This window comes from Lathamus discolor, chromosome 6, assembly GCF_037157495.1.
Source record: "Lathamus discolor isolate bLatDis1 chromosome 6, bLatDis1.hap1, whole genome shotgun sequence".
Lineage (NCBI taxonomy): Eukaryota > Metazoa > Chordata > Aves > Psittaciformes > Psittacidae > Lathamus > Lathamus discolor.
This window is the reverse complement of record NC_088889.1, coordinates 38851813-38868212: the sequence shown is the minus strand read 5'-3', so window position 1 is coordinate 38868212 and position 16400 is coordinate 38851813. Positions and strand designations below refer to the sequence as shown.

The 16400-nt window shown below is 37.5% G+C and overlaps 1 protein-coding gene across 4 annotated transcripts in view; it reads right to left on the bottom strand.

Moving 5' to 3' along the window:
- Positions 1–2729: 2729 nt before the first annotated feature.
- The window catches only part of SEC23A (SEC23 homolog A, COPII coat complex component), a 28482-nt gene continuing 14811 nt past the window's right edge, over positions 2730–16400 (bottom strand). For all 4 annotated transcript variants that reach the window (XM_065686193.1, XM_065686194.1, XM_065686192.1 and 1 more), the window contains 9 exons: positions 15876–15965; positions 14508–14614; positions 13201–13354; positions 12447–12524; positions 11613–11774; positions 10166–10252; positions 8595–8750; positions 7894–7959; positions 2730–4251 (listed from right to left, as the gene is read on the bottom strand). In XM_065686193.1, the coding sequence (XP_065542265.1) occupies positions 4162–4251; positions 7894–7959; positions 8595–8750; positions 10166–10252; positions 11613–11774; positions 12447–12524; positions 13201–13354; positions 14508–14614; positions 15876–15965 (990 nt within the window). In that variant the 3' untranslated portion in view covers positions 2730–4161. The remainder of the gene's footprint in view (positions 4252–7893; positions 7960–8594; positions 8751–10165; positions 10253–11612; positions 11775–12446; positions 12525–13200; positions 13355–14507; positions 14615–15875; positions 15966–16400) is intronic.

Genomic DNA, 16400 nt, shown 5'->3' with positions numbered 1-16400 from the left:
CAGCCTTTCACATCTGCTCTTGGACAAAGAGGAGGGGGGCTCAGCAGCTGGGCTTCCACACAGACAGCAGCTGTGGTAACAAGAGATCTGAGAGTCATTTGCTGCTCTTTTAGCTGTTTCACGGGACATCAGGAAAATGCAACAGTATTTTGCCCACCTATAAATTTCCTGTGAGTTTTCCGGAAAAATTAAATGCAAGTCCTTCTAAAAAGCAGTGCTAATGAAAACACTTGTGCTCCAGGTGAATAAACATTAACAGTACTACAAACCATTTATAAGTCTATGTCATTAACCAGGTACGACATGCCTGCAGATTAGGATAGCTCAATTTATAATCTCCACGTTTCAATTAGTAATTCAGCTATCCTGTAATGCTGACATATGTATCAGGGAAGAAAAAATCCCTCTCCCATGGTAGCACTCACTCTGTTCAGACCCAAGGCTCAAATATGTCTGTGCTACTACAGGAAACAGTGGAATAGGCACCAGCCCCCAGTACGCAGCTGAAAAGGAGCTCACAGTTAAACCCTAGAAATGTAATCTCCTCTTCTTCGATACTGTATTAATTATATGGGCTACTTCATACCAATCTAGTGTCACCTAAGCTCTTCTGGGACTCCATCTAGCTTCAATTCTTCACACACGGCTATGGTCCATGCTAAATTTTTATTAACAACCCTATAAAAGCAATACAGCTCCACATGCTATCTGCAGACTATGAGTCACTGGCATCTCTCCTGAGGCTGAAAGGTTGGCAACCACACAGAGCTGAGCTCTAATCTAGAAGGAAGTGCATGTTCAGGGACCTCAGAGGCCATCCCCACCTTATTTTGACCACATTTCAACAACCATTATGGTTCCAAGTTATCCTGGTAGCATAATATACATGCATGCTTTGAAAGTGGCTAATCCCTTGAGTGGTTATCTGTGCCTAGTGTTAAGAGGAAAAAATAACAGGGCTGCCATGCCTGGCCTTTGAGAGATGCAGGCTCTTTTTCCAATAAAATGTATCGGGTTTTGGCCATTGTCTAGCCACAGGAACTCCCCCTGAATGTGCATCGGAATGAGGAGCCCAATGCATTAAGCTGACTGTAAAACATAACACACCACTTATTTCTCCCTGAGAAAGGCAAAGGACAGCCTAGCGCTTGTCCCACACACATCAGCATTCAAACTCTTACCCCACCTGGTGGCAAATATACCATACAGCTGGATACCTCCAGGCAGTCCTGGAAGAGGATGGAAAGACACACACAATGGACTATCTGCAGGTGCTGGGTCAGCCTCTGTTGTTAAAGTAGCCAGTGACTATTTTTCTTCATTTTTACTAAAAATCAGTTTATGGACATTAATGTAATTGTTTATCTTTTAACATCGTGATCCTTTCTTCAGACAAAAGCTTATGCTATTAGGCACAACCTGCTAATTTAAACGAGATTTTTACATTAAATTCAGAGCAGAGCAACAGCTCCATTAATTTTTCCATATGTTCTGTTCAAGCTCGTTGGCTTTCATGTACCATTTAACTTTTGTATGAACCCAAAATGCCAAAAGCTACACTGAGCCAAATTCTATTGTGCTTCACAATTTGACAGAAGGATAATACAGTTATCTACCTCAGATTCAGTAGAACAGCATAGGCTCTTGGTCACTGTTCACCAACTATTATTTTTAACCAAGGGAAGTTTTCCAAACACACTATTGTGTGTTGGAGGCAGCCATGGGACCTCTCATTGACACCAGTTTCACAGACCAAACTACAAGGGTTTGACAGTATTTGAATTTCTAGCAAATCTGTACATCTTTACGCAATTTAACTTCAGCAGAATGACTGGAAGCCCTTTGTGCTGCTCTTTACGTGCTCTCCTGCTGATCTGCAATCCCTCTCCAGGCTTTGGGCATCTCCTGCCAGCATCAGCATCTGCCTGTTAGGAGTGGGATGGATTGAGGTTCTCCTCCCCTGTCAACTTTAGTTTAAAGCCTCTGCACCAGCTTGGCAAGCCTGTGACCAAAGCTGCTCTTCCTCTTCTCTGACAGATGGACCCCATCAGTTCCCAGCAGACAAGGTTCCTCAAAACAGGTCCAATGTTCTAGGTAGCTGAACCCCCGGCTGTGGAACCAGTCCTCTCACCACTTGTTAATTTGCCAGATTTGACTGGCCCTTTCAAATCCCTTCCCTTTGACTGGTAAAGGTTATGATGAACAACAAGACTGAGCAGCCTATAGTTAGACAGACATGGGCTTTTGGGAAAAAGTCAGCATGCTCCCTACAAAGGAAAATCCTGTCTTACTATCCATACAGTCTTCGGAAGAGGTGAATAAGCAGGAGGATAAAGGTAACACATCCGATACATTTTGATTTTCAAAAAGTCTTTAACAATGTTAAATACTTAAAGTTACAAAAGAAGCTAATGTTGCAAAGAGATTGGACAAAAGAGCCTATTAGAAGGTGAAAGCTGATTACAGGGTAGGAAAGAAAGCATGAAAAACTCCATCCATTATCATGACTTGGCGACGAATTCATTTATTAGTCAAACAGTATTTAACTGTTAAATAAATGGGACGTATTTAGTGTTACAAAAAAAAATGTTTTTAAGCTGTTTACTAGTTAAACAAAAAGTCAAGAGGCCTACTGAATCTGTATCTCCAAAACTGACACTAGTGTGAACAGTTCAGTAACTCTGGAAGTTACAGAAGTTTGATACCAGTTACTACATGAATAAAAGCGGTGAAGTTATTCTAAATTTTATTATTACTATTTTATTTCCACATTTCATTTCAAGCACCAACGGAAACCAGCACAATAAATACAGAAAGTGAAAGAAAAACATGTGTTTTATTTGCATTGAGGCAAAAGGAGCTCATCTCATTTAGATCAAAGAGATGGAGAGCAACTGATTTTAATGAAGTTTTTGAGAATTTACAGAAGAAAAAAAAAGAAAAAAAACCGCACGCTATAACACCAGTAAATATTTGAATTTCCTATGTCAAAACTCTCTCTTCCTTCAGACTTGGCACAATTTTTTATTGCCCACTACCACATTTCAGATCTTTAATTCTCATAATGTCGTATCACCTATGTAAACATCTGGTTTATCTGTAAACTTCAACAAGTAGTTGGGAAAGCCTATGTTATCCACCCTCCCAAAAAAAAAAAACAAGTATGAGCTAAATACCAAATTAATTACATCATATTCTATATAATACTGTTTCAACAACAACTACAGCCCGTTGAATTAATAACAAAAAGGATATAGAAAGCAGATGTGCAGTCGTGCATTAGTGTAATAACATTAAAAGGCAATAGCAAAAAGGTAAATATATGTATTCTTTAAAAGTATACTCACCAAGACAAAAATCAAGGCCATACTCTTAGTTTATTTTGGTAGTGTAGGATTTCTTCTTAGCTCAAGCTAGAAGTGTTAACTTTTGAGCATATTCACCTGTTGCTATGTTTGGTAAGAGGTATTTTGACAAAAATACAACATGTGGATTTAAATTTTGTGCAATAACTTTTTCTTTTTTTTTAATCTGTCAGTTCAAATTCTTTATGTGGAAATAAAAACTCTGCTCCCAAAGAACCAAGCAGAGTAAGTGGGAAGAAATGTTTGAAATTAAATAGAATAATATCTCTGCAGGAAAGAAAAGTTCGGCAGCCTAAGTCAAGAGACAGAGTTAATACTATTTTTACATGCTTTTTGTTGCTTCTTTGTTCACTTTGTGCTCAAATTGAGTGAAGAAAAGTAGTCTTATGGCAGCCTGGAAAGCTTGACATCACCAAAGATTTCCTTTATTGCTCAATGTGCCTTTGTAGTGCAGAGCAGAATCAGCCTCAACCATTCAAAAAGGAAACTGAAATCACATCTCAAAGTTGCTATAAATGATTTCAAAGTAACTATGGTATCATAATAATCAAAATGATTGTTCTTTTTCTTCTAATTATAACTTTATCTACGACCTGTCATTTTTACAAACTGCAGTTCACATTAAAACATCTGCTGATAACAAAAGCTCTTCTTTGAAAACAACACTGCTTTACATCTAGTCAGGCAGCTTGTGCACATCAGATCACTCTGTCAGGAGAGACATGGAAAAGGGTAAAGGAAACAAAAGCTGAAATATGGCTACAGCTTATCTGTGCCTTTAATGCACTGCAGAATCTCAGGCAGCACTAGAAACAGCAAGTTTCTTCAGATGATCCATAAACACTTGCAAGCTGACATCATCAGTGAGAATGGGTGCTCCAGACTCCTATAAAATAAAAGGAAACAAGGGGAATTGATTATACTCACTGTGAAGAAAAAGCATTTTAAGGCACAACAGGTTCCAGTAAATAAACACTATAAATTTAGAAAAGACCTTAGAAGTGTATCATTGCTGAAATCCTCTGACAAAATCAGCAGACTGTACATTTACATAAATTTTCATGTTTACATAAATTGAGGCATAAACCACAAAACTCCCTTCCGTATTAATGCGTACGGAAATGAGCTGCAGTATAGCAAGGTATTTACATCAGCCATACAAAACTCCAAGTTTCTGACAGCTGCCAAATAGTAAGTTACAAATTTTTAAAAGTAAATAAAACTTCTGTACCACAGTTTCTGTATCTTTCCTACCTCAGAGGAGGTGACAAGGATAAGAGAAACGGAAACATGCAAGTGACGCAACTAACAAATCAGTATCTGTCAGTGAAGTTCAGAGGTATCAAAGTGATAAAAGGAGGAAACAAATCCATGAAGGGTCTGATTTGACACTGAATGAAGGTCAACCAACTTTTATCAAGGAAAGCTGGGCCAGATCTCTCATACAGCTCTGTGCCATCTCAGAGAAAAACAGCAAAAGCAACATCTGAAGGTTATGCCACTGCAAAATCGGACCACAAAAGAGTAAAAAACAAACAAGCTAACAACAACAAAAAAAAACCTCACCATTTTTTTGGTGGATTTTTGCAATTTTTTTTTTTTATCTCAGAAGTATTAAGTTCAAAATGGTCATCTTTTAATGACTATTTTTAAACAAATTTAAAGTCTAAATAGAACAGCAGTTGGCAACTCTGCAAATGCTACCCTGCAATTCTCTTTACATCATTTGAAACCGATCTGCCATTACTTGCATTTATAGATGCACAAAGAATTCATAGAAATCTCAACAATTCAACCTTTTCAAAGGTACAAAGCATCCATAATTTCCAAATTAGAACTCTCTGAACTCTTATATTTTCTGAAAACACAGACATGAAAGTCGTAACAAGGATGCTTAGAACTGGTGCCCCTTTTTGAGAACTGGCCAAAAACAATTCCCTGGTAATGATCAAGGGTCAAACCCAGGAGCAGTAAGAGTTCTTAGATCACTACAATACACTTGACACAATATACAGCCACTCTCAGGGGAGGCCCACTAGATCATCTGCTAGCTGATGGTGGCAAAATGAGAATAAAGGATGTTCTACTTGCAAGCCTGCCAAATGCTAAACCTGAGCTCTCTAGGAAGCCACAAGGAAACTACAAGTAGTTTAATTCTGGGGCAGGATACAATTTGCCATCTTGTGTCTTACTCGTGGAAGGACAGTACATCATCCACTAGAAAATAAACCACAAAAGGAGATGACAGACCCCTAAGAAAAGAGATCCCTCACAATGACTGCTAGTGGTAATCCAGGGAAATTAAAACCAATGCACACACTTATTCCTGAAGTTGAACACCTCACCCAACACCTGCACACAGGCAACTGCTGTCACCCTGGCTACCACCAACAGCAGCAGCTTTACTCTGAAGACTAGGACTCCTTCATTAGTCAGTAAGGGAGCAGAGTATTTTATCTGCTGGGGAATAAAGTGAAAACCAGCAAGGTCACAATGCAGAAATCTGAGAAGTACATGAGAATTGGCTTTGATTTTTCACAGATCACCTCAAATTTTGTTTTCTGGTCATTCAAAATTTTGATCCAAGACATACAGTGAGAATTTAAATTTAATTAGCAGGGTTTTGGTGACAGCTACTGGGCATTTTATAAGATTTGTGCCATTAAGCTATTCTTTCATTTCAAACTGCAAATTCCCCACAGTTACCAAAACAAGAAAAGATTAAAAAAAAAAAAAAAAAAAAAAAAGCTGAAAGTAAAGGCGATCTCAAATAAATGTTGTAGCCAATATAACCTGAAAATTTCCACCACATCTTCAAAGAGTAACCCACACAATAGAGCTGTATGAAAAGTTTACCATTATTTTCTGAAAAGGTTTTCTATTCTATAGAAGGCAGCTACTTGCTGAAGTTTCAAAAAAATCTTTACTTAAAAACCAAACTAGTCAATTCATCACCTCCTGAAACACGGTTTCAGCGGTGTGTGGGTGCCCTCTGCAGGTAAATGTGGACCAACAGATTTTTCCACAGACTTTCAGCCATGCACAAAACCAAACTACACGTAACAATCCAAGAAGCTCATGAGAAAAACAAGAGCAAAACCAGTTCAGAATTTTCTCCCAACAGTTACGTTTCTCATTTCATAAACTGCATTTGGTTCAACTCTGTTCACAAAACACCCTGCAAACACAGGAGGGTATTATGTTGATCATACAGACTGCAATGCCACTAGGAAGATAAAGAGACCATTTCTTACGTTACCCTAGAACTGGCTTATTTTCAACATTAAAAGGGAAACCCATCTTTTCTAATACATATCAAAGAGTCTCACTTGTCCAGCATGAACAGTTTTCTAAGGGATCAGTTCAAGCATTGTTTCATTTGCTTACTAATTAAATGAGCAGGAAACAGCTGTCCTGTACTGTTGGAAATACCAAACTTTAAAAATCTCCAGGTAATGTCAAGATAAAAACAAGACCTTTCAAACTACAGGATTTGTGTGTATGCTGTGTAGGAAACATGATGAAGAGCAACACTAACAGATTGCTGGTTATCGACTTTAGAAGCAAGACAGCTGGGTTCAAATCATGCTGTCCCTGACTCAGTACGAAGTTTTCAAATATTTTCACTCTGGATCTCGGTGCTATTCACTGCCAGAGGCTTTGTCAGAACCAACAGCTTCCCGTGAAAAAGTGCCCTGATGACACTCACCTAACAAACATCACTGCCATAAAATTGCTATAGAGCGCTCACACTCATCACCTGAACACTGTGTGTCCTTCAGCAAAATACTATACAATTACAGTTAATATGTAGCTTCAACTCTCTGATGCCATTATATTTGCATGGGAAAATGACACTGCCCCAGCATTCACCCACCATAGAGTTTCTCTTCCCACTATAAAAGCTAAATGTGGAAGGAGAACATGGAACTGGGATGCAGCATTCAAGAATACAAACTGCTTCAGAAGGTTTAACTTTCAAACTCTCACATAACTTCCTTCCTAAAGACAAGATTTGAAAAATCAATTCCTGGTTACCTCAGTCACAAACATTCGAAAAACATCAGTACACTGGTACTGGTGCACTTTCCAGTTCTTGCTTACACCTAATTTAAAAGCTTATTTCCCCTAATGTAAAAAGGTCCCTTAGTCTTTACGTGCGGCAAGTGTTCTCATTCTAAGGAATCTGAACATATCTGTATAAGAAAAATGGCTAGATATGAAAGCAGCCTAACAGAAGCTTAAAATAGCAACTACATCATTTTTGTCTAAAGAAATTACATCAGTTTTTCTTAACTTTTGCAATTCTGGTGACATCAGGCCAAAACTGCATTTCATACAATCACAGAATGGCTAGGTTTGGAATGCTCCAAGAATGGAGCACCCACAACTTCTCTGGGCAACCAGAGAAGATTATTTTTCAGTTTTAAAACTTAGATATTATTCCTTATATGTACACAATGTGTCACTTGATTTCTGAAACAAAGAAAATAATGCATACAAGCTTCATCACCAGATTCACACTTACCTGTCCCCATGCATACATATTGTTATGAGTCTGAGAAGGATTTACTTTTGAAAGCAGGAAACGAGCCTTTAAAAAACAAACCACAGGCAATAAATTAATCTTTTTCAAGCAGAAGTTTTCTACATTTAGAAAAAAAAAATTACATGTGTATGAAATATGGAATTTCTGTTAGTTGGAGAGATACCTATTCAGAAGAACGAGTAGCACCTCTATAAACAAAGCCACTCCCTGGCTTCAATAGCTATAATTCACAACTGCTAACAACTCTTCAATGCAGCAGAAAGTACGTTTCTGTCTTTTTCTAAGCACTAACAAAGTCAATGGGATTATCAGCAAGACAATTAATTAACAAGTTTAAAAAAAAATAATAATAACACCATGAATAATTACGGTATTGGCCCAGAGGCCCTGGCAACCACTCTCTGCTTTGTCCTACACATCTCACACAAGGAATCTCAGAGTCCAAGTCAGTATGATAAAAATGGCAATAAATATCAGGATTCACAAATTAGGTAAAAAGGTACTATGAGATATCCGGCTCTGTAAAAGCTTTAAAATTCAAAATGTTCACTTGCAATTTCCATGTGTTTTAGCACAGAAATGCATGTTCACTGAAAAAAAAAAAAAAACAAAAAAAAACAAACCCACACTCATATTATTAACACATCACTTCCTAGATTATAATACATATTTTACCATACCTGGCTTCCTCCATGCTCTGTATCAATGTATCTGGGCATTGGAAATCTGGAATGGAGAATTTCTTGAGCATCGTCTATTGGAGCTTGTAGCAAGTGGTGAAAGTTTTCATATTCCGGCATATCTTGGTAACCTGATTTACGCCACTGAGCTATGGTCTGGGGAGAGGAGAAGAAAGAAGTTCAGAACTGATTCACGTATCTTTTTTAGAGGATACACAGAGCTTTTCAGAGAAGGATGTACCATTGCTGGCCTCTTTTCTATTATTCACCCTTTTCTGCCCTATAGTATGCAAGTTATTTTTTGAAAGCCAAGATGTGCAAGTAACATGCCACTAGATGTTTGGGGTTTTTTAACTAACAATTTGTGGTCCACCTTTCTTTCCTTTTTTGTAATCCTTTTTATGCTAAATATTTAGTTCATGAGGTCAAGGTTACTATTTACAGTTCTGTAATATCCATGTTTATACTGCTATTTATCTTTCAGGTCCTCTAGCACAGCCTCCCAACCTCCCAGGAGTCCAGCTGGCTGCTCAAGGTCAGCACACTGATATAGGCCATTACCAGGAAAGACCTGGAGGGATCCTCAGCAGAGTTTCCTCCCTCCTTTGCTCAGCAGCTGCTTTTAAGCTGAGGCTCGCATCCCTGGCTCCTGCCTGAGCTACAGTGCAGCCATGCCTATACCTTTCCGGTCTTCATTCCCGGCTTGAATTGGGATCTGCCTCATTCCCATAGACCTGTCTGGTGATCTGGACTGGTGACTGAGCCTGGCTACTGCCCACAAACTGCTCTGCTTCCCTTGCTTGTGTATGGGTGGACTAGGTTCTCATTAGTGAAGCCTATGCCTGCCTCGCAATCATACTCAGTTCCCTGGTCCCCTTGCCTCAGGGAGCAGCCCTCCCCTGCTTCTTCCTGACAGCACCTCACAAAAATATACAGAACGTTTTTCTACTTAAGAAGTTAAAGTTTAGTAACTATTTTTAAAAGTGCAGCTACGAGGACATGATCCAGAACAGCATTTCTCAAACTCTCAGCTGTGAACTATTTACAGCTGCAAAGCAGTAAAAAGCAGCAGCTCAGTCCCTCCAGGGAAGTAGAGCACTAGCAAGTCACAAGCATTTATATTTCCAGTACTGGGGAATATCTATCTACCTAACTGCCAGGAGCAGTTTCATTCCTCCAGGACAGTACAGATGAAGGATGACTAAAACCTGGTGTTCTGACTCCCCATCCCTGAAGAATTCATTTAGAGGTCTACAATAAACGACTGAAAAGGGAAGGTGAAACACATGGTGCAGGGAATAACACTCTCAAAAGCTGGAAAAACATTGATCTAAACCACATAGCTAATTCATCTTAAACCCATCAAAACAAACAGGAGCAAATCATCAAGTACTGTCAAGCATCCATCCATAGGCATGTTAGGTTACCAAACTACAGACATGAACTAGGAGTCTGGTATCAGCTATGCAGATGAGAGGTCAAGCACTGGAGCATGTTAGAACTGCAGCTTGACTATCATAATGCAGCACTCCTATAGAAAGAGTATTTATGTAAGAATCACAAAATCTTACCTCTCCATGATAAATAAGGATCTGGAAAAAGGTGTCCATGAGGAGAATGCGATCTGGTAAAATGCTGCTGCTGTCCAGAAGAACAGGCTAAGATTTAAAAATAAATAAGAAATTACCAACTGAGGCAGAACTGAGCAATCAGATGGCATTATCAGCTTTTGAATCAGACACTGAATCTTAGGAACTTCTTCAATCACTAACTGAAGCTCCATATTTGGTTGTTGTCATGTTATACATCTGTAAGCCACACAATCTCATTCTAAAGTTATCTAGCTTGATTCTGAGTATATAACTTCATGAAAGTAATTAAAAAAAACAACTATTTAAGAGCTGAAATCTCTTTGATTATTATGCACTTTTCCAGTCCTTCAAGTACCTCCATATTTACCTCTACAATGTCATTAATTCAAATGATATTTCAGTGTATAAAGATTCAGTAACTATCCAAGTCTAAGACTAGATGGTTGTGGTTGTTCGGGTTTTTTCAGTCTTGTCCTTGCAGCTATTATTACTGTGCACATATATGCACCAACACTGGTGGATGATTCATGATTTATGAAATCAAACAACACTTAAGGCTTTAATACACCTTTTTAAGTGAACTGATTAATTTTTAAGGGCAGTGACACTATACTGGCACTTTATTATTTAATTGCAACAGTACCATATGATTTACTTGGATTGATCTTATTAGGGATACCAAAAATATTAACTACTCCAAGAATTAAAAAAAAAAAAAAAAAAAATATTATTCATTCTACATTGAGGTGTGAAGCTCTTGATAAATCAACTCCTTTCCATCACCTGACTGTTATTCACATATGGGAGAATCATAGAATCATAGGTTAGGGTTGGAAAGGACCTTAAGATCACCTAGTTCCAACACCCCTGCTATGGGCAGGGACACCTCCCACTAAACCATGCCACCCAAGCCCCTGTCCAACCTGGCACTGAACATCACCAGGGATTGGAGCATTCACAACTTCCCTGGGAAACCCATTCCAGTGACCTGTAAGTAGCTCTTCACAAACCACCTCATTGTTTTAACTCCACTTTTAAACATCTTTTTTTATTCCATGAGATAGTCTTAAAAACAAAAAAATCCCAAGAATTTGAATTCCAACCTGCCAAAATCCTTGCCTTCTGTGTTTATTTTCACTGTCTTACCATTTCCTCACTCTCTCTTACATACCAGACAACTTTTGTTGTCTCCTATCTTATACTTCTTTCACAAGCTTCTTGGAAGATCATCTTTCTATTTCCAGTCAGCTGGAAGGTTCTCTACCAAACATATCTGTATATATATGTATATATACACACGACGGTAACCACAGCAAAATTAAAAGCTTTGGATGAGGGCGTTATGATAGAGAGAATTTCGTACATCTAAAAAAAAAAAAAACAACCCAAAACTTATAACCTGTTATTATGTTATATTTAATGATACCTCTGGAGGTCCATTAAATGAGTAGGCATAGAGAATTGGCTGAACCATGATAAGTGACTGGGTTAAATCTTGACGCATAAAATGATGACGATAGTACGAGCTCTCATCTGGACTGTTATTAAAAACTTGTAAGAAAGGAGATCTTCGCAAGTGAAACATGAACTGCAAAACAAAAGAACACGTGTTTGACCTTTCACAGATAGAAAGGAGACTTGTACAAAGACAAATATTTTTCACAAACTACACAAGACCGATGCCACAACAAAATTGAATTCTAAGTCCGTCAACATTTCTAACTTGCATATGCACCTCTGCCTGTTTTTCTATACTCTCATGAAAGTAAGAGAGAGATCAGAATGGATAAACCTACAAAGCAGCTTTGAATTAAGAGTAAAGTTTATCATTTCTTCTTCCCCAGTATTAACTCATAAATAGTATGACTGAATATTGCCAACCCTTTCCTTTACTGGATGTTCTACTGTTCCTGTCAGGGAGGCTGCTATGCTTGAACACACAAATTATAGTATGTGAACAGAAAAAAAGAACATTAACCACAGCAAAGGTGAACGTCATTAGCAGAGTTGAAAAAGCAAATCCCTCCATTGCTGAATCAATCTCTCCACAACTCGGAACACCTTGAGACAGACTGGAAGGTAACTAAAACACAAATATCATGGAAGTCTATGAAGAGTCCAAAAGCAACATACCTGGAGCTATGAGAATGAAGGAATTTATCAAAATGGATTATTAGCAAAGAAACTATTCAAAGTCTAATTATTTTAAACTATTCAAAGAAACTATTAATCCCTATAGGCACACCTTCCTCCTACTCACCTGTGGGTAAAGTGAAAAGGTTTCTGAAAATCTGAAAGAGCTTGGATCATCCTTGTGATATTCTCCAAATTTCTGACACTGGAGTAAAAGGAAAATTTATTCCAGTTAAGAAACAAACTTGCTTGGTCATGCCATTACTGTAAGTTTGTTTGGTTTTAAGACACATGATTTGAGGTGCTTACAGGTTTGTAAGCAAACAAAAACATACCAAAACCAGTGGTTTTGCTATGTCCTTTTCTTTCCTTGTGTATGAGGCTTTAACGGTTTACTATTTTCCCCCCCTCTCTAAAACTGCTAAGCAGTTAGATGATTAACTGGAGAGCATATTTAAAATTAAATTATTAATAATTACTTACAAGTAAGTAAAAAAAAAAAAAAACTTTTGAAAATAAAGAAATTCCACATGACTTTCTAGATACTTTGACTTTTTTTCCCTAAAAATATTTCATCTACACTATTATAGGCAGCAAAAAGTAGAGAAAGCTTCAATTTCTGCTTATCTAAAACCAGAATTTCAATTGCTGGCAATTACCAACTGCTGATGATTGAGGAAACATTAATAAACAAATCAAAATCAAATCTGTTCTTTTTCCAATTTAAAAAGAACTCTGCATACCCACTTGAGGAAATGAAGCATTCAGTTCATTTCTTGTTTTGTTTTATTTTTAAAGAAACAGTCACTGAATACCAGTCATTTAAGTATGACATGTCTGGAGACAAGAAACCAGGCTGACTCTTGTAATATAGTCCTTACCAGTCGTATCAGTTGCCTGTCCAGCCACCTAAGCACATCAGGCCCCTCTTCTGTCTCTGCCCTATACACTGCCAATCTAGCCATGAGAATTGCAGCAGCTTCCTGGTCAAAAGATGCAGCAATGTTTTGGATTTGTGTCTGTGCATCTGCCCAGCTGCAAAAAGAAAAATACAAGTATTTGCTTCACGGTGAAAGGAAAGAAGAACCTCAAAATATCCCTTCAAAATTAAGGCAAAGAAAGTAGTTTAACAAACTCACGCTAGAACTTCAAAAATCTACAGAGTGTAAATGAGCAGCCTCTCAATTAACCATTCTTTAATTAGAAAGATCCTTTATTCATAGAGATGTCATGCAACCAGTAAAATAAAATATAATGCCACTTACAAAACAGTTGTTGTATTTTTAAAAATATTTATTATGAAAGGTTACAGAAAACACTGTCCATGAAGCTAACCACATGTTCCCACACCAACAATTGCCTTGTGCACCTTTGCTTGTTCTTTTCAATTTACAAGATGAACTATTAACCTGCCTTTTTATCAGTTGCCAAAAAGATTTTACTAATGTAACTAATGTAAGTTAACAAGATATTTATATTAACAGTAAGGACAATGCTTTTTTTGGTAAACTGAATTTTCCATTGTATTATCCAACTAATAATTTCCTTCATCTTAAATTAAATGTCACTGGACATTGAAAAATGCCTGCACAATATTAAACACTGCTTTCTAAAACTGTGGAATAAATTAAATCAAGGAATCTGCAGTTTAAAAGTTATACATGGAATAACAGGTATTTTCACATACTACAAACAAAATTGAATTCCACAGACAAAAAGAACATTAACCACAGCTAAGCTGAATGTCATTAATAAAGTAAGTGGAAAAAGCAAATCCCTCCATTGCTGAATCAATTTCTCCACAACTCTTAATGCCTCCCCACCCTGAAATGCAACTAGCACTCCCAAGTTGAGCTACAAAGTGATCTTTGCCATTCCCTAAGCCTGACCATCTCCTCCATTTAGGCCATAAAATTTCACTCAAGCTTCCTCTTCATCTAAAAATCACTTTGGTTACTTCAGATGTTGTGAGCACTCTCACAACATCATTATAGAACCACTGCAACCTTTTGAAGAAGAAATAGCCCACAGAACAAGAGAAGCAACTGGCTCAAGGGTATAATCATGCTTTCACCACCTGTGGCACTGCACATACCAGAATAATAGACTGATTACAAAATCTAAAGATGAAAAGGTAAATATATATATCCTGCTTTTTTGAAAATGATTCATCACAAGTAAAACTTACTTTCTGGCAACTGTGGTCACTCTGATACGTCTCTGTCCACTGGAATGCTGGTACTGAGTCACAAACTGAATTGCACCACGTCCTCCTTGAGGAATAGGAGCATTATGCTAAGTATAGGAGGAAAGAAATTAAATGTAGGGGAAACTCAAGATTTTGCAGTATAATTCAAAAATGTATAAACAAATTACTAGAAAATGATAACATTATTTGCAATGGGCAGCTTAAGTTACACAAATGGATTGTCTGGTGCTTTTATTATGTTGAGTACCTTTACTAAACATGGCTAATAAACTTGGAGACAGCTAAGGGATGTTAGGAGCAGTTGCTGCCTCCAGCAGATACCCCTAAAGCAACCAATGCTCTGTCCTTCCACACACCCTTACAGAGGCAACACATTCAAAGGGGCTGTGTTAAAATTATTGATTTCATTACTCTACTTGAACATCATGTGATTCACCAGAATTACAGGGCAACAAAACTGATACTACTCTAAAATGCTGATTAATGAATCCCATCAAAAGTGCCATCAAAACAAAGACTGGAATCCAGGTGTAAACCTTAATTTCAAAACTCTGCTTGGTAGAAATACAGGTTCATAGACTGCTAACAAGGTAAGTAATCCCAGGAGAGGACCGTTGAAATCAACTATTACACACCATACCCAGACCAGTTTTAGAGCTACTAATAAAATTAGGCCAAAATAAATATGTAAAAAGTAAGCTAAGCTAAGCTAAATTCAAGTTTTCGAAGTTTTGCACAGGTTATAAAGTATACTATACAGCATACTAAATATATAGAAACTACTGTCAGCTCGCATAGCTCCTGAGCTTCAAATATCTGGGAGAAGGGTAAGAAATAGAAGGAAGTAGCACATTTGCTTGTCATGTTTTTATCCTCTTTCCTAGTACTCCCTCAGGGAGACAGGAAACCCCAATGCATTTCAATGCAGCAAATCTTTACTTACAAATACTCATCAATTAAAGCATAAGCTAAAATATAACATTATGGAGTAATTAACTTGTAATCAAAACATCAGAGAAATACTGAAAAGCACTTTTAAATATACAGATTACAGTGCTTTCATATGTTGCAACTAAAATAGATTTTAGTAACGCTCTGAAAAGAAAAACTAGATTTTGATTATGAACTCTTATCTAAATTTTGAAGAGCTCTTTGGTTCTCATTATTATATTCAAGAAAATCAGCTCATCACTAAGCTGTTAGTACCCATCTCTAAATTTTGAGAACACAAAATGACAACATTGTTTGCATCCCTGCTAGTGTGCTTGAGGGAACCACACAAAAATATAGCAGTCACATAAAATAAAATTACTGCGTTTAGTAGGCAAGTAGACTAATATTTATTACCTGGTTGACCACCTCAAAGTACAGTGCAAGTGTTGTAGTAGGATTAAGCCCACAAATCTTCCACTGACAAGTACCTCCCGTTCCAATCTCCTGTAGAGAGATTTTATACTTTTACAAACCAGAAGTATTCCCTTGTTTATGATGCACAACACCTGACCATTTGTGTTTGTTTATGACTACTCTATCACAGGTTTCCTCCCTGATCACTCCCATCAGCTTCTCAAGCACTCTTGCAAAATAACTGCAGTGTTGGATGCAGGAGTAAGAAAAAAGGAGATGGTTGCAAAAGATTAAAACATTAGAAAGACAATAAGATGGCATTAGAAAAATGGAAAAAGTAAATCAGAAACAGGAAAAAGTACTAGACTTTGCTTAAACAATCCCAAGAGAAGAGGTAAGAAGCACAGGCAAGTGGAATGACTCTTCCAAGGCACACCAGTAAAACTTCAAAGCAAACAGCTTACATAACATATAGGGTGTAGTTACATAGTCTCTAGAATCTAACAAGGTAACTGTATACAGATA